The sequence below is a fragment of the Puma concolor genome, chromosome A1 (genome assembly GCF_028749965.1).
Source record: "Puma concolor isolate L17-30 chromosome A1, mPumCon1.1.hap2, whole genome shotgun sequence".
NCBI lineage: Eukaryota > Metazoa > Chordata > Mammalia > Carnivora > Felidae > Puma > Puma concolor.
Genome location: NC_141667.1, coordinates 103561931 through 103578402, shown reverse-complemented (window position 1 = coordinate 103578402; position 16472 = coordinate 103561931). Strand labels below are relative to the sequence as shown.

General features: G+C 40.1%; 2 protein-coding genes and 1 long non-coding RNA gene across 10 annotated transcripts in view; 1 reads left to right on the top strand and 2 right to left on the bottom strand.

Moving 5' to 3' along the window:
• The window catches only part of MRPS27 (mitochondrial ribosomal protein S27), a 94454-nt gene extending 91398 nt beyond the window's left edge, over nucleotides 1-3056 (bottom strand). Inside the window, exon 1 of one of the 2 annotated variants that reach the window (XM_025924430.2) lies at nucleotides 2951-3056. In XM_025924430.2, coding sequence (XP_025780215.1) covers nucleotides 2951-3023 — 73 coding nt within the window. In that variant the 5' untranslated portion in view covers nucleotides 3024-3056. The remainder of the gene's footprint in view (nucleotides 1-2950) is intronic. The other variant, XM_086699301.1, reaches the window with a different exon arrangement.
• A 58-nt stretch (nucleotides 3057-3114) lies between these two features.
• Nucleotides 3115-16472, top strand: part of PTCD2 (pentatricopeptide repeat domain 2) — a 55987-nt gene continuing 42629 nt past the window's right edge. For 4 of the 7 annotated variants that reach the window (XM_086699215.1, XM_086699206.1, XM_086699197.1 and 1 more), the window contains exons 1-5: nucleotides 3115-3252; nucleotides 7698-7827; nucleotides 12108-12225; nucleotides 15358-15436; nucleotides 15857-15948. In XM_086699215.1, coding sequence (XP_086555341.1) covers nucleotides 3141-3252; nucleotides 7698-7827; nucleotides 12108-12225; nucleotides 15358-15436; nucleotides 15857-15948 — 531 coding nt within the window. In that variant the 5' untranslated portion in view covers nucleotides 3115-3140. Of the gene's footprint in view, nucleotides 3253-4224; nucleotides 4324-7697; nucleotides 7828-12107; nucleotides 12226-15357; nucleotides 15437-15856; nucleotides 15949-16472 lie in introns of those variants that run through there. The other 3 variants (XM_086699247.1, XM_086699231.1, XM_086699241.1) reach the window with 3 other exon arrangements.
• Nucleotides 10886-15876, bottom strand: LOC147584342 (uncharacterized). Its single transcript, XR_015248545.1, has 3 exons — nucleotides 15813-15876; nucleotides 12380-12698; nucleotides 10886-11188 (listed from the first exon to the last, which is right to left on the bottom strand). It is a non-coding gene; the product is annotated as an uncharacterized LOC147584342 (long non-coding RNA).

Below are 16472 nucleotides of genomic sequence, written 5' to 3'. Positions count from 1 at the left end.
TGAAGGATGGAGTGATGTAAAGACGTGACTTGCTCTTACTCGTGTTAAATGTATTTGAAAAAGGGGAGCATCAGCCAAGGATTTCAAGTGGTTTCATGAAGAGGGACAAGACCTGGAAACAGATTGTCCCTTACAGAATTTGCAAGGAACCTGTCCCTTTCAACACCCTGATTTCCACATAGCAAGACACTCTGGTCAGACTTGTGACCTACAGAACTGTAATAGTTGTATTGTTTTATACCACTTTATTTGTAATAATTTGTTAAAACTACAATAGGAAATCAGTGCACCTTAAAACAAACATTCTTTAAAGAATGTTTCTGTAAGCCTTTTAAAGACAGTAAGAGCCTCACAGGTTTAGGTTTAGGTGTCTGAGTCTGATAAATTCCACTCTGAATAGGCCACCCAGTAGTATTTACAAACCTTTCTTGAACTTAATTATCCTTCAGCCAGTTAGCTTTGGTGGCAACCATATTCTCTAAAATAACTATCCACTATAAGAAGAAGTAATTTCTTCATTTAATCCTAAAAAGGTACCTCCAAGGACCAGAATCTCAACGTTTAGTGGAAAGTGATTGGCTGTATCTATATTCTTAGTCATTTTGTAGTTACTTTGGCCTTTAGACCAATGTCTCCAAACATGTTTACCATCCAAAGAAAAGCAGTGTGACTGTCGATACAGATAGCCTTTTAGAGTCACAAAATCTTAAGTTGGAATCCTTGGCTTGCTAAGAAATGGTATGAAATGGGGGCAAGTTGCACAAGCTGAGCTCCTTTCATGATACAAAAGACAGCGCCTACCTTGATCAGTTTAAATGAGGGCACATTATGTGTTTAATGTTCACTATGTAGTAGGTACCCAGTAAATTTCTTTTCTCTACCCTATTCATGTGTTATTTATTTTTAAAATACTTTTTTTTTTTAAAGCTTATTTATGTGAGGGCAGGGGCAGATGGACAGAGAGAGAGGGAGAATCCCAAGCAGGCTCTGCAGAGTCAGTACAGGGCCCAATGTGTGGCTCGATGTCACGGTTTGTGAGATCACATCCCCAAGCCAAAACCAAGATTCAGATGTTTAACTGACTGAGCCACCCAGGTACTCCCCTCTTCAGGTATTTAAATCACTTTTCTAATTTGTACTAAGTATATTTTTTTCCTCTCTTACCCTGTAATGGCTCAAAATATTTTGATGACTTAATAGTCAAGCTCCTTATCAGCATTTTCAAATCCTGAATGGGTTATAATGCACTATCTTAGGTACTTTTTTATTTCAAGTTTTTATTTAAATTCTTAGTTAACATATAGAGTAAAATTGGTTTCAGGTGTAGAATTTAGTGATCACTTAAAACACCCAGTGTTCATCACAAGTACCCTCCTTGATACCCATCACCCATGTAGCCCATCTGCACTCGCCTCCCTCCGTGAACCCGGTTTGTTCTCTCTAGTTAAGAGTCTCTTACAGTTTGCTTCCCTCTTTTTTTTCCCTTCCCCTATGCTGATATTTTTTTTCTATCTTAAATTGCACACAGGAGTGAAATCACATAGTATGTCTTTCCTGACTGAAGTTCCTACATAATTCTATGACTTGCCTTATAGTTTCCAGTTACTCGTTTCAAGACTCCTTTCTTCTATGGTCTAACCTAGTGCTTATTCAATAGAACTTCCTATAATGATGGAAATGTTCTAAGCTATACAACTGTAGCCACCAAGCATAGGTCCCTACTAAACATTTAAAAAATGTGTGACTAAAATTGAATTTAATCTCAATAGCCACAAGTAGCTAGTAGCTACCACAATGGAAGAACACAGGTGTAAATTACACGTTCACCAGTTTAAGAACAAATGCTAACTGAAAATTCTCGTAAGTCACCCTTACCTAATTTCCATTCCCTTATCAGAATGATTGCCCCAAACACAATGCAACCATGATGGTCTCCCTGATAAGCAATTCAAGGTCTTGTTTAAATTGAAAAGCATTTAGTAACCACCATAATTAAACATGCTAGCAAATAGGTACAGCAGCTAATTCTTAATGAGATGCCAGGTACTGTACATACTTTACTTAACATGCGGCACTAAACACTTTCACCTGCCAGGTCAACCAATTAATTCTCAGAAAACCTGGTGGCTATCAATGAGGTTTCATGCCCATAGTTAATGGCTGTTGCTAAACAAGTGTGAACAACAGTGTATGTGCTGGTTTTTAACAGGAGTTAGAGGAGGTATGTTGGAAACATCAACTGTGATTACTGCATTTTAGTCATTTAATCATACTGTTAAGAATACAGTATAAAATTGCATAAGACATAAAAAAGTGTTAATGGACTGTGATGGGTAAGAGAGGAGTCAAAACTTAAACACAAATTTTCAACTGCCTGGTATCATGTCCCTAATCCCTGACTTGTTCAAAGGTCAAAGGTACTTCAGAAGTGCCTATTGTCTCTACACATGGAAAACTGTGGCATAGAAATGTCATTCAAAAGTTGTGCCCCAGATCATTAAGTAATGCGAAATTAGTACTGAAATACTTATCCCATGTGGAAACGAAAGGTCTGGTCAAGTGTGAGGTGGTGAGGTTTTCGACGCCCCTCCAAGAACACTTAAGAGGGGAGGAAAAGTTCTACCTCTGGGGTGGGCACATTTGGGCTCTTCATGGTCAGTGAAGAGACGACCACCCTAACACAAACCCTGCAAATCACAGGTAAGAGCCCTCATGCCATGACTTCCTCTACTCTTCGCACTTTTGGGCTGGCAGGCACTACTCTAGGGAAGCATACAGGTCGGCGGCCTTACCTCCCCCTTCTGTGCTACCCAACGCTCCAAACGGTTTCTCTAGCAACTAGAACCCAGAAGCCTTTCCTGTCCTGATGAAAACCCACAGCTCCCTTTACTTAAGGAAGAGTGTTCAGGTGCCTAATGAAGTACCCCACAAAAGGAAAGCAGCCACAAACCTGCCAGGGAGATTGGAGGCAGAGGCACTCTCCGCGCCAGAAGAAACCAGCGCCTCGCTATGGGGGCTGCCATCTTGGAGCATACCAAGAGGAAGAACGCCCAGGGGTTGAGGGAAAGGAAGGGGTGGGGTCACAGGCTGATGCTCCGCCCCCTTCCCCGGCGCGCGTAGTTGTTGCGGCCCAGGATAACATGGCTGCCGCAGTTCGGCGGCCGGGTCACGTTTTGCTGTTTACGCTGCAGAGTTCCGTGTCTCCCGGGGTGGGAGGTTCAGGCTCCACATGCTGCCGCTGCCCTCTCGGAGGTATCCGCGGGCTTCTGGTCGTGAAGGAGGGGAGGAATGGGACAGAAGGGAGATTGACACCTTAGCAGGCATCGCTTTTGGGGGAAATAAAAGCGCCACATTCGCTCACTGGCCTGGAGCAGCCTATGCTCTTGTGCCCTTTGGTTGCGCGCGTGTGCAGCACTGGCCCTTCGGTGTCGTCGAAGCCCCTTTGCTGGGAACCAGAGGACAGCCAGGCTGGGGTCTTGAGCTGGGGGCTATAGTAGTCCTTCAGATGGGGCGACGCTGTTGTCTGGAAATCCCTCTCCCCCTTGGGTGTACTGTTCTGCAAAGTTTGGGAGTCGAGGTCTTAGACTGAGTTTGGTGTCCCAACTGGAGAGCTAACAGTCTAAAAGACCTTGAGCAGGTGTCTTCATTTGTAAGATTGTCCATTAATAGCTTTACGGGAATGATTAAATTCCATTATACTGGTGAGTGATAATAAAATATTTGACACTTAGTGTCAGCTATTACTCTGCATTTTAAGTATATTCCTTTTCTCTTGAAAGCACCCAATGAGAGAGGTACCATTCTTTTCTAGGTTTACAAAGATGGTAACAGCAAGGCCAAGTAATTAGCCCAAGGTCAGAGGAATCTGGTAGAGGAGGGATTTGCCCTCAGGCAGCGCAACAGTATATTCCTACTGTAACCACTTCTCTGGACTGCCTTCTCATAAATAGACAACACTTTTTTTAAAAAATATTTTTAATGTTTTATTTATTTTTGAGAGAGAGCACACGCAGGGGAAGGGCAGAGAGAGAGGGGGAGAGAGGATCCGAAGAAGGCTCTGTACTGACAGCCGTGAGCCCGAGGTGGAGCTCTGTGAGATCATAACCTGAGTGAAGTCGGAGGCTTAACTAAGCCACCAGGCGCCCCAGAGACAATCAACCTCTATTCATGTTCTTCACTAACTATAAAAGAATTAAAATGATTTTGCTTTTTTCTTTTATTTGTAGCTAAAAGATATCTACTTACAGATAATGTTGTGAAATTAAAAGAATTTCAGCGTAAGAAGGTGGTTATTGCAAATCATCTTCCTAAAGGTAATTGAATCTATTTTGTTGGTTTTTCCATCGATGTGTCATTCAGGTTTTTTTTTTTTTTTTTTTTTTTTTTTGTCTTTATCCGTTTGGTCTCCTCTAATGACCTTATGTCCGAGAAGAGATTGACATAGTTTATTCTTGATTTCCTAGTCTACTCTTAAATGTACTTTTCATCTCACTTTCTGCTACTACAGAGCCTACAGCTCTCCTCTTGTCACTTTTCCCAGGATCCCAGAGAAATACTAAAACTCGTGTTGGAACAAGTTCCCTCAGATCCCTGCCACCTAAAGTAAGGGTCAAGGATTAGCAGCAACTGGGAGTTTCATAGAGATGCCCAACTTAAAGCCCAGACTATTAATATGCACAGTAAGGTCTGAGAAGAACTGCTCAAGATAACTGGCTTTAACATTTTTTGATACACCTCTGAGTAAAAAGTACATTTTGCATAGCATCCCCACTGTACACATACATATCTATACACAAATGAAACACAGTGAAACAAAACCATCTTGTGGGATGCATTTTCATATTTTTCTACTCTGCAAAAAAGTCAATAGGGTAAAACTTTTTTTTTTTTTTTAAAAATTTTTATTTTTAAAAATAATGACCACATGAGAGGTCATTATACTGTTCTCTTTCTGTTTTGGGGTATGTTTGAAAATTTTTATTACAAAAAGCTGAAAACACACTACTATCCTAGTTCTTATTCCTGTCAGCATCTGAGAACTCTTGTTGAATTCATTCCCTCTCTCCACATTTTTTTCCGGTACTTTAAATTCCTTGATAAGCATAACAAGACTTCCCTTTGTTAATAACAGTTTACTTTGTTCCTACTAAATTTCTCAGATCTCCTTCCTCTCACTGTCAAATGTTTATGGGCGCGTAATAAACACCGCTTCTAGCCCTCCAGAAATCAGTTTTTCCTCACCACTTTTCTATTCATATACATTATACCACCTATGGAATGAGTAGATAAGCCTTCAGAGTGAGGGAGAATATGTTAATCTCCAGCGGACATTTTACTTCTGATTTTCCTCAGCCTGGATTTTACTTCAGTCTTCTTTTTACCCATCACTTTTGGAGCTTTGTGAAGTTGGCAGTTAGGGCCTCATGCCATTTTTTAGTTACATCCAATTGTTGTAGTGTTTCTAAAGCTGTCACAATTGAGCATATGTTCTGAAAGGCAGTTAATGTAATGAGTGCCAATCTACTCCATGGTCAGATTGATATTTATAAAAATCCTGTTAACATTTCTTCATTATAAGAACCGACAGTGGTCCTCTGTCCTATACCATATTGTGTACATTCCCCCCCCACACAGCCACCCACGCACTGCCATCAGCTTCCCAGCTCCTCCATAATGGGCCCCTTACCCTTTATGGAGTCCAGTATGATTTCCTGTTAATGTAATCACAGTTCTTCCCTCACCACCTTCCCCTGTGCCCAGTTCTATGCTATTGTTCATGCTGATTTTTATACCAAGAATGATCCCCTCTCCTGAGTTTCTCCAACCCTATCCAGCCACTTCCTTTCTGGTACCTTTCCACATCTGCCAAACCTGGTCTATTTCTGCCACCCTGATTTCTTTCTATTTATATAGTTGGTCACCTGTCACTCCCTCAGTCATTGTTTTCAAAAAAAAATTTTTTAATGTTTATTATTTTTGAGTGAGAGAGACAGATTGCGAGCGAGGGGAGGGGCAGAGAAGGAGACAGAGAATCCACAGCAGGCTCCAGGCTCAGAGCTGTCAGCACAGAGCCTGACGCGGGGCTTGAACTCACAAACCGTGAGATCATAACCTGAGCAGAAGTCGGACGCTTAACCGACTGAGCCACTCATGTGCCCCTCAATCATTGTTTTCAGATAGCTTTGCGTAACTGTGTCATGTTTTTTCAAATAGATTAAGTTCTTTCAGGACGGGAACCCTGCCTTAGCCTTCCTTGTGTTGTTCACGAACACTTAAATCTTGATTATTTGTTTGCAAGTGCAAATTATACTGTTGACATTTTGAGTTCTTAAGACTTATTGAAAAGTGTAAGTCGTTCCATTAGAATTATTTAGATTAGAAATTGTTTAGAAACAGTTAATAGTATAAATTCTCTTAAATCTGATAAGTGATGGAATGAAAATGAGAACAAAAAATGATTTACTGGCAATTACTATATGGTAGGCCCTGTGCTAAAAATGCTTAAAGTACATTATGTCAGGATACCCCATGAGGTAGCTCTCACGATTCTCACTTTACATGTGGAATCAAGTCTAACAGACAAGGGTCTCCCCATAGCATGCAAGTAGCATAGCCTAGCTTATAGCCTGGGCCTCTCCACCTCTGAAACCTTTAACCATGACCTGGCTCTGCAAATAAAGATTGGATGGTCCACAGTATTAACTTAAACCAGGTGGGCCTTCTTTTCTTTAAATTGAGAACAGTGTCTGCCTCAGCTTCCCAGTCTTGTGTTTTAATACATATTGTGCCGTTCCTTTAAGCAGCCTTCCTTCAAAGCTCTGGGCCTTGGAGCAAAACCCGTAGACTTTTCTTGGCAGCTCTTGATACTGAGAACAGCTCTGCCTTCTAGAAAGCAGATGCTTCTTTAGTGCTGGGCTTGCATCTCACCCCACATTCTGCTGAGAATCTGATCCCTTCCTAATGCCAAGAAGCAGTGTTTCCTTTTGGTGTTTGACTGTCTCCACAGTTGATCAGATACAAGACGGGACAGAGATAAGTATAAGCATTTTGAAATGATTCTGTTACCAAGAGAGTTTGCTGCTGTTGAGAGGATGGGTTTTTTTTACCGTGTGCATTATGTAGTACTGTGTCATGCTGTCTAATAACTGAGTAGGGAGAGCAAGAGAAATGAAAGGTAGAGTTGAACCAAGTGCAAGAGACTTGAAATGTTGCTAAATCGTGTAGGTCAACCACTGGGGCAAACCCATCTTCAGTACACATTTTCCTTTCAGTTTTCCTGCTAGATACCCTGCCAGTTGTTGGTTTAGATGTCTTGGTTGCATTTTTTTTTTTTTTTTTCCTAATGGGTCACCTGTCGATAGTTTTTTGGACTAAGCCTCTGGGACATAGTTCTTAAAACTTTAGTGTGCAGAAGGATCACCCAGGTAGTCAAAATTGCATATTCCTTTGTTTTTACCCTCAAAGATTGTATGTTAGAAAGTTTTGAGTGGGCCCCCATCCTATGCTCCTGTAGCACAGATGGTTTGCTTCATAGACCTTCTGTGATACTGCTCTTAAGGACACTAGTCAGTGATGGGAGCCTCTCTCAGTGCCTCTTTGCAGTGTGCCAGAATCCAGCTTCCCCTTCTCCCTGAGGTCAGACTCCTGACAGTCCCAGTCAGCCTGAGTGACGGCCACCACACTATGCTTTCTTCCAGCAACCTACCTGAGAAACATGAAAGAGAAATTGGCCCAGAATAAGCTCATCTTGAAGGACGAGTTGAAAACCTTCCTTCATTTGTGTGATACCCGGGATGATGTGGAACTGGCTAAAAATGTCATTTACAGGTGAGGCATTTCTGTACAATTCTGCCAGGTTTGGTTTCTTCTTTCTTTTTCCTGAAGAATCTCATCCATTTAACATGGATTCAGCTGGCAACTATACATTGATGACTTTCAAATCTCGTGTCCACATGCCTGCCCCCAGCTCCAGACATTTATGTTCCCTTAGCAATCGCTTCCTGGATTCCTTCTATATGCCAGGTACTAAGGATAGAAAACCAGAATTCCTGTCCTAAGAAATCACCAGCCTGATGAAGTCCGCTTACATATCCCCTAGGTCTTCACATTCAACTCACACAAATTGCTTCTTTTTACTATTTTCTGTCGTACTGACCCCTCAGGATGGATAACTGGGAGCCTCTTTCCTCTAACCTTACTTGGTCTCCTCCCTGACAGGATGAGAAATCCTACTGCTTCCACTTCCCTGATATCTCTCATCTCTGGGCTTCCTCTCTCTGTCCTCGTTACCAGTGGCTTAGTTCAGGCCGCGTCATCTCTCACTTGGACCACTTCATGGACTCCTCGATCATCTGTCTCCTCAAGGCAAATGTCTCTTTCTCTGACCCATTGTCATTTTCCCACGTCAGGGGAATTCCCGTGTAATCATAGTCTGCTGTTAGGAAACCTAGCAAAGGTTTCACTTACTCGGGAAGTGTATGAACCGATTCTTGAAAGATAGGTTTCTACACGTGGACCTGCATTTATAATGTAGAGAGAGTAGTATAAGTGTGTTCATATGTAGAATACTGGAAGAGTATGTACCAAAAGTTAATTGTGGTTCTCTGGGAATTATACATATTTTTTGGTTTAAATATGTATTTTTTTTAGTCTCTCAAACTTGTCTACAGTGGGCATTATCAATTTTATAATATGAAAAATTAATGTTATCTGTTATTATGTACCAAAAGTTAATTGTGGTTCTCTGGGAATTATACATATTTTTTGGTTTAAATATGTATTTTTTTTAGTCTCTCAAACTTGTCTACAGTGGGCATTATCAATTTTATAATATGAAAAATTAATGTTATCTTTAAAAGGAAAAAACATAAAATTACACACAATCCATTGAAAGTTTGAAAAACACCAAAAAAGTAGAAGAAATACATCACAGATTCTGCTATTTCTGTTGTCTCTTGTTGCACACCAGAACATGATAACTGTTTTTTTTCTGTTATCTATTATTATCTATTATCTATTATTTCTGTGGGTCAGGAATTGAGGCCTACTAGTTCTGTATTAGTGCCTGCTAAAGTCACTTGCTCCTCTATGGTCAGCTGCTGGCTGGTCTAAGCTGGAAGGTCCAAGAGGCTTTACTTGTATTTCTGATGTCTGAGTCCGCGTGACCCCTCTCTCCTTGGAGTGTCTCGTCGTTCATGAGTCTAGCCTGGGCTGCACTAGCACCCTGCACAAGTGGAAGCTGCAGGCCTTGTAAAGCTGCCTGGAACTGGCACAGCTTCACTTCTGTCACATTGTCTTGGTCAAGGCAAGTTACCTGGCACTCCCACACTCAGCAGGGAGGAGCAACAGTTCCACCTGCGGATGGATCAACCACTGTTGATATTTGATACATTTTGTCACTGTTTTTTTTTAAACTTTTTTTCACTGTTTATTTTTGAGCGGGGAGGCAGGCAGAGCATAAGTCGGGGAGGGGCAGAGAGAAAGAGAGACAGAATCTGAAGTAGGCTCCAGGCTCTGAGCTGTCAGCACAGAGCCTTGATGCAGAGCTCGAATCCACAAACCACAAGATCATGACCTGAGTCGAGGCTGGATACTTAGCTGACTGAGCCACCAGACATCCCCATTTTCTCACTAATTTTTTACGTGCAAAGATTGTATGGTTTTGATAGGGTTTATTTATACTTCCTAATAATTACTGTATATATAACGATAGCGTTTTCTACTTAGTATTACAGCATAATTTTTTTGTTAATATACCTTAGGAGTTATATTTTAATGACTTTATAATATTCCATTGTATGTCAGGTACCCCTCTTGTTGAATGTCTGATTTTTGATATTTTCATCAGTATGAATAATGCCGTGATGAGCAACTCTATGCATAAAACATACTCTTTCTGTTTTGGAGATGATCAGAGAATATGAACATTTTAAAATTAGTTGATACAAATGCCAGATTATTTTCCAAAAGAGTTATGCTAATTTACATTTGCATGGCATTAGGAATCCTAATACTATCTCAGTTTCACAAAGATGAATCCTATTAGACCCTCTGGCTTGTTTTATTGTCAGTTTTTACTACCCAAATCTAAATCATTGCTAATAACTCTGCCCAGTTGCTGTCTCTTCCCTCTACTGGTGGACAGCTAGAAAAGTGGGAAAATGGGCAGGTCCATGGCCTAACCAACCTGTTCTCTGTCTTGCTGACACAGGTACCCCACTCCTGGGGAGGAAGAGTAATGAGCTAGAACATAAGCTCTTTATGGAGTCAAAAGTGAGGAGCAACTTAATCCCCCCCCATAGCCTTGACCACATGCTGGTGTGTGGTTTATTAGGGGTATTTTAGATTCTCTGATTTGAACATTTCTTGTCAAGAAGAGGTAATACTTTATCTTTGTGAATTTCTAGCGCTTTTATTAGTGTAAATGTTCTCTAAATTGGGAAAACTTTTGTTTTTGCATTATTTTATTTTTAATCTGGCACAGATTTTTCATGACACTATTTTTGGAATGTATTGATTTTTAAAGATCTTTTCCACAGCATGCCTTATATTTTATAAGAGCTGACACCAATGGCAGATTTTCCGTGTGCTAGTAGGCATGTCATCTTAATTAATCGTTACAGAAACTTTGAGAAAGAACTTTCATCTCCATTTACAGATGAAGAAACTGAGGCATGGAGTGGTTAACTTATTTGCTCCTGGTTATACAGTTAGTAAGTAAAAGAACTGGGATTTGAACTGTCAGCTTGGAATCAGAATCTAAAAATCCTTAGTCACGTACTATATTGCCTTTAAATAACCTAATTCTTTCCCCCCCAGTGTTATTGAGGTATGATTGACAACTAAAACTCAGGTATATTTAAGGTGTACAACTGATATAATTTAATTCATAACTTGTAATGAAGCACTGAATATATTTTATAATTTCTATAATTTGACTACGAAGTGTATCTTTGAAAGTACATATCATCATTCTATTTGGCATTATGTATGTTTGGGATACACTATCCATGATGTTACTGTGACTGTCCTCCGTGATTTCGGCAGAAGGCTAAAAAGCATTCTGGTTTTAAAGTCAGAGCTATTCCCCGTGGTATGTGCGATTTATTCACATAATGAGTCTTAGTAAAATCTGGTTTACAAGTAATCTTGCGATACTTATTTTGTCACCAGATTGTTTTCTTGGTGTCTAAAACAGAAAGAGTTGGTTATTGAAAGTAAATTTATGCTAGCAATTTTTAGTTCTGCATCCTAACTGGTGGACTGACTGCTTGTAGAAACCTCAAGGCACGTATAAGATGTCACTGTCTTCCGACTTCAGCCAGGTCACGATCTCGCGGTCCGTGAGTTCGAGCCCCGCGTCAGGCTCTGGGCTGATGGCTCGGAGCCTGGAGCCTGTTTCCAATTCTGTGTCTCCCTCTCTCTCTGCCCCTCCCCCGTTCATGCTCTGTCTCTCTCTGTCCCAAAAATAAATAAACGTTGAAAAAAAAAAATTAAAAAAAAAGATGTCACTGTCTGAAATTAGCGTTTTGCTAAAACTAAACTTCAAAACAGCATTTAATTTGTTTAGCTAGGTGATGGTAGATCACATATGCCTTTTCCTGAGCAGAGGAAAACAGCGATGGGTCTAAATTGTAAAGTACATCTGTAGGTTGTCTGTCATCCTCTATGGAGAAGTCACATTTGAGGAGGACAGAGCATCACTTCACTCCTTTGATTCGTTCCTCTCTAGATGGGGTCCATACAAAGACACAGTGCCATTCTCTCGAGTCTGCTGTGCAAGAGCCCTGTTGTTCCCTGACCTTTGCTAGCACTCATCCTAGCAGTTTGTTGATATGTTGAGAAGATAATTACAATGTATGTTTTTCCATTCTTTGATTTCATGTGGTCATGTGGGCCTCTCACAAACCCTTTCTATTTAAATGTCTGGCATACTTCACTCCAGAATTCCTCTGATTGTCCTCGTTTCTGCACTTTTCTCCCTCCGGACTGTGAGAGTACCTCGTTCTTTATTGTGTCCCCAGCATCTAGCAGAGTACATGCCACAGTCGGTCTGTCCTTTTCCCTGCATCTCACTATTTGACTCACTGAATCATTTTCATTACCAGGTACCATACAGAGAACAGAAATGTCGCTTTGGGAGAGTATAAATTTGGACCACTTTTCATGAGGTTGTGCTACGAGTTGGATCTTGAGGAATCTGCATTGGAACTCATCAAAGACCAGGTTATTGTCTCCCGATTACTGTCCCTGTCAGTGTGATTTCCTTGTGCTGAGCCTTGGGTGTTTTTAGTGATGTTAGGGAAGGCATCTCTCTTACATTATTCCTGGCTTAGATTTTTCAGATCAAGGTTCCTAAGCTGAAGGAATGAGCTCTTACCTGTATTTTAAGGTTTCCTTGGAGTCCATTGCTATGAAGAGGCCTTGCTCTTTTCAGACAGAGGTGTAGGACAGGTGTGGAAGAGATGTATGGACAAATTATAAGGGGTCTACCTTCCTTGGTTGTGACCTGGGACTAACCTCTCAGAGAAGCTTTTAGCGGGGGATTGTTTAAGAGAGGCAGCCATTTTAAGATTGCCTTTCCTGTTTCCCACCTGTGATTCTCCTTTCTTTTTATATTATTTACTTCTTGTTGATGGCCACCTTGTATAGTGCTTTTCTGGTTTTCAGAATACCTTCACATCTTCTGATTTTCTTTTCTTAAAGACAAAAATAATGATAATTATTTCTGTAATTATTTATTGAACATATACTGTGTCCTCAGCACTGTGCTTAAGCACTATACCTGCTTGATTTATTTTGCACAGACCGTGGTGAGGTGGATACTGTCATTCTATCCATTTTACTGATGAGGAAACTGGCACTTAGACACATGGTAAATTCATACATGGTCAGAAACATTTATTTTGGGGCCAGGGCTGGCCACCTGGGACCCTTTTGTATTTTTAGGAACCCTCTACTAAATTGTGTTTCTGTCTTGTACTCTTCGTATAAAGTGTTCTTTCTTTTTTTTTTTGTTTAATGTTTGTTTATATTTTGAGAGAGAGAGAGATAGAGCACGAGCGGGGGAGGGACAGAAAGAGAGGGAGACACAGAATCCGAAGCAGGCTCCAGGCTCCAAGCTGTCAGCACAGAGCCTGATGCGGGGTTCGAACTCACAAGCTGTGAGATCATGACCTGAGCCTAAGTCAGATACTTAACTGACTCAGCCACCCAGGCACCCCTAAAGTGTTCTTTCCATGGTAGAGCTGTGAACTCTTGACTTTCCCCTCTTTTAAGGACACCCATTGTTTAGAAAGAGGATCATACTGTATTAGTAACCAGAGAAAAGGGGGTTTTACAACGAGGATTGATTTGAACCTATATTTTTCCTAAAAGAAAAATATACATATTTATATTTTAGTATATATCTATTAAAAATCTGCAAGGATCTACATGAAATCCCTACTGCTTATCTTTAGGGGGTAGAATTACAGGAAATTCTTACTTTTTACTTTATATGTTTTTGTATTGTTTGACTTCAGTAATCATGTGTTGTAATTAAAGGAAAATGAAAATTTCACTGTAATGACAGCCATGAGTCTAATGATTAAAAAGCAAAAAGAAAATGCAACTTCAGTTGTTTTTTTGTTTGTTTTTTTTTTTTTTGTTTTAAACTTAGACCCATGCATGAAATAATCATATACAACCAAGTTGCCTGGAGTAGCAGATTAAACGGAATTTGAGTCCAGTGACATTAAAGACTAATCCTGTTTCCACTCTTATTGTGTCCCCTACCCTGAACCCTGTAGTGCTGCCCATATCATAGCCACTGTCTGCATGTATCTATGGAGCCCTTGGACTGTGGCTAGTTGAAATTACATGGGCTGTAAGGGTAGAATGCATGATGGATTTCACATGCTTGATATAAAAAAGAAAAAGTGCTTAATTTTTTTTATTGACTACATGTTGAAATTATATTTTGCATTTAGTGGTTTAGGTAACATCATTAAAACTGACTTCCTGTATTTCTACTTTTTTTAATGAAGCTACTTGAAAATGTAGAACCACATATATGGCTCACACTGTGGACAGGGCTGCTCTGGGCCTTCCCATCATACTCAGAGGAGAACTCAGACCCCTGACCATGACTTAGAGGTCCCTTGTAGTGTCTCATCACCTGCCATCCCCCTTGCTCACTCCACTCTTGGGCTTTCTTATTCCAAGAACTGCCACACCCATGGTCTCAGACTAGAATGGTCTACACCCTCGTCATCAAGGCTCTCCTTTACTCCATTGAGGTCTCCTCAGAAAGTCTTCCCTGATGACCTTCTATCATCTAGTCTATCCCTTTTTCCCGCTTCATTGCTCTTCGTAGCCCTTATTGATAACTTGAAATTACATTTTTACTTCTTCACTGGTTTTATTCGTTCATCGTCTCCCATGCCAGAATTTAAGCTCTACTAGATTATAAGCCCCACTAGAGTTAGGGCAGGGTTATGTGTCTTGTTTATTATTTCTTTATTTTCAGCCCCTAGAACAGGGTCTGCATAGTGGGCTTTCAAAATAAGAACAAACTAGAGCAAGGAGGCATTTAATGGCATATTTGAATAGCATGTGTTGCATTATCGTGATATTAAAAATGTTGAGGAAAAAATCTTGAGAACCACTCTTCTAGTGAATCATTTCAAAAAGTGAGTATTATTCATTTGCCAAAAGAGCATCATAGCTTTGTAAGACTCTTCTTGCTTAGTCCTCATGCATACTTATACCTGCCTTTTCATATTTTTTTGACATTTATTCATTTTTGAGAGAGAGAGAAAAAGACAGAACATGAGCAGGGGAGGGGCAGAGAGAGGGAGACACAGAATCCAAAGCAGGCTCTAGGCTCTGAGCTGTCAGCACAGAGCCCGATGCAGGGCTTGAAACAGTGAGATCATAACCTGAGCCAAAGTCCGAACGCTTAACCAATTGAGCCACCCAGGTGCCCCTGGCCTTTTCATATTAATATACTGCCACCTACATTGCAGGACCCCCTTACCAAAGTTAATTGACTTGTTTCTTTTTTTGTAAGCACCGGAGAGCCATGTATAATGAAGATGTCCTTCACTGTATTTCTGAAACCCAGAGAGCTCTTGCCATACTGCTTGCCTCATTTGTATGCCCAGCCAAAGACATGACAGTCGAAAGAGTGGGCAGCATTTGAATTTTTTTGAAAAATAAATCCTGGTATATCAGAGATTTATTAGAGAATTCAGGGGACCAAATGAATAAAGTATATGCAAAAATAAGTCCTGGATAGAGAAGATAGAATTATAAAAATATATCCTCAATAGTTAAAAACTTTTAACCAAACTGTGTTTGTTTGTTTTTTATTAGCATTTACGAGGTTTCTTCTCAGACACCACGTCATTCAATATTTTGATGGATATGTTATTTATTAAAGGCAAATATACAAGTGAGTATTAGAATTTGTTGAAAAATTCTGTCTTTGGTAATATAGCAGGAAAAACAATGGACCATGCAAAAATGATCCTTATATTCTTGATGAATGACTGAACTCTGGAGACTTCATTCTTATAAGTTTGAAAACAACATTATTGCATCTCATGTCATACCTTAAACTAAACACCCTGATTTTACTTATGCTGAAAGTATAAGTAGGCTTAAAATATTAGTTCTTACTGTATCATTTGATAATTTCTTTGAAATTTAGTTAATTGATAAATGACTTTGACAGATAGCTTTGACTTGCTTCTGGAATATACTTTTCAGTAGATGGTGCTGAACAGATTAGAATGTTGGGAATCAATAGTAGATGACTCTGAACTCACCTGAATGCATTTAACACTGTCCACCCACTTCTCATTTTTGGTAGGTGCGCTGGAAGTGCTGATAGAGATGAAAAACCAAGATGTGAAATTCAACAAAGAAACCTATGTCCTTGCTTTTGCAATTTGCTACAAACTGGTAAAACTGTCTTCTCTTAACTTTTAGAGCACTGTGGGTAGTGTTTGAGAGAGGATTTTTTTTTCTACAAAGAATAATTTAGTTTCTCTGAAGTCTTTTTTTCCATCTGGTGCAGATATTTCAATTTTAAATGTGTTCATTTTTAGAAAACTCAAGTTAGCCACGTCAGTTTTATCATGGAGAAAGCAATTTTATCATCTTTCACTCTTTCTTTGGCAATTCTGTGGATAGGGAGAACAAGAAACAGTGTGCTGGCTGGGTTCAAGGTCTGCGAAGGATCCCCTTGCTATCAGTCTCATGCTGAACTCATTGAGACAAGACCTCTCTCTAGTTCTCTCCCATGGAAATCTGACCAACCTTCTTTGGTGAACTCAAGGGCTACTTTAATTTCATCTGAGTATTTTCTGTGATTCAGAGTTGGAAGTAATATCCTTTCATTGTGCTCTATGTATATCACCTGTGTGACATTTATCACTGGTTGATGTTATTCTAACTAGATGTATGTTTCATCCTCCCCACTGGGG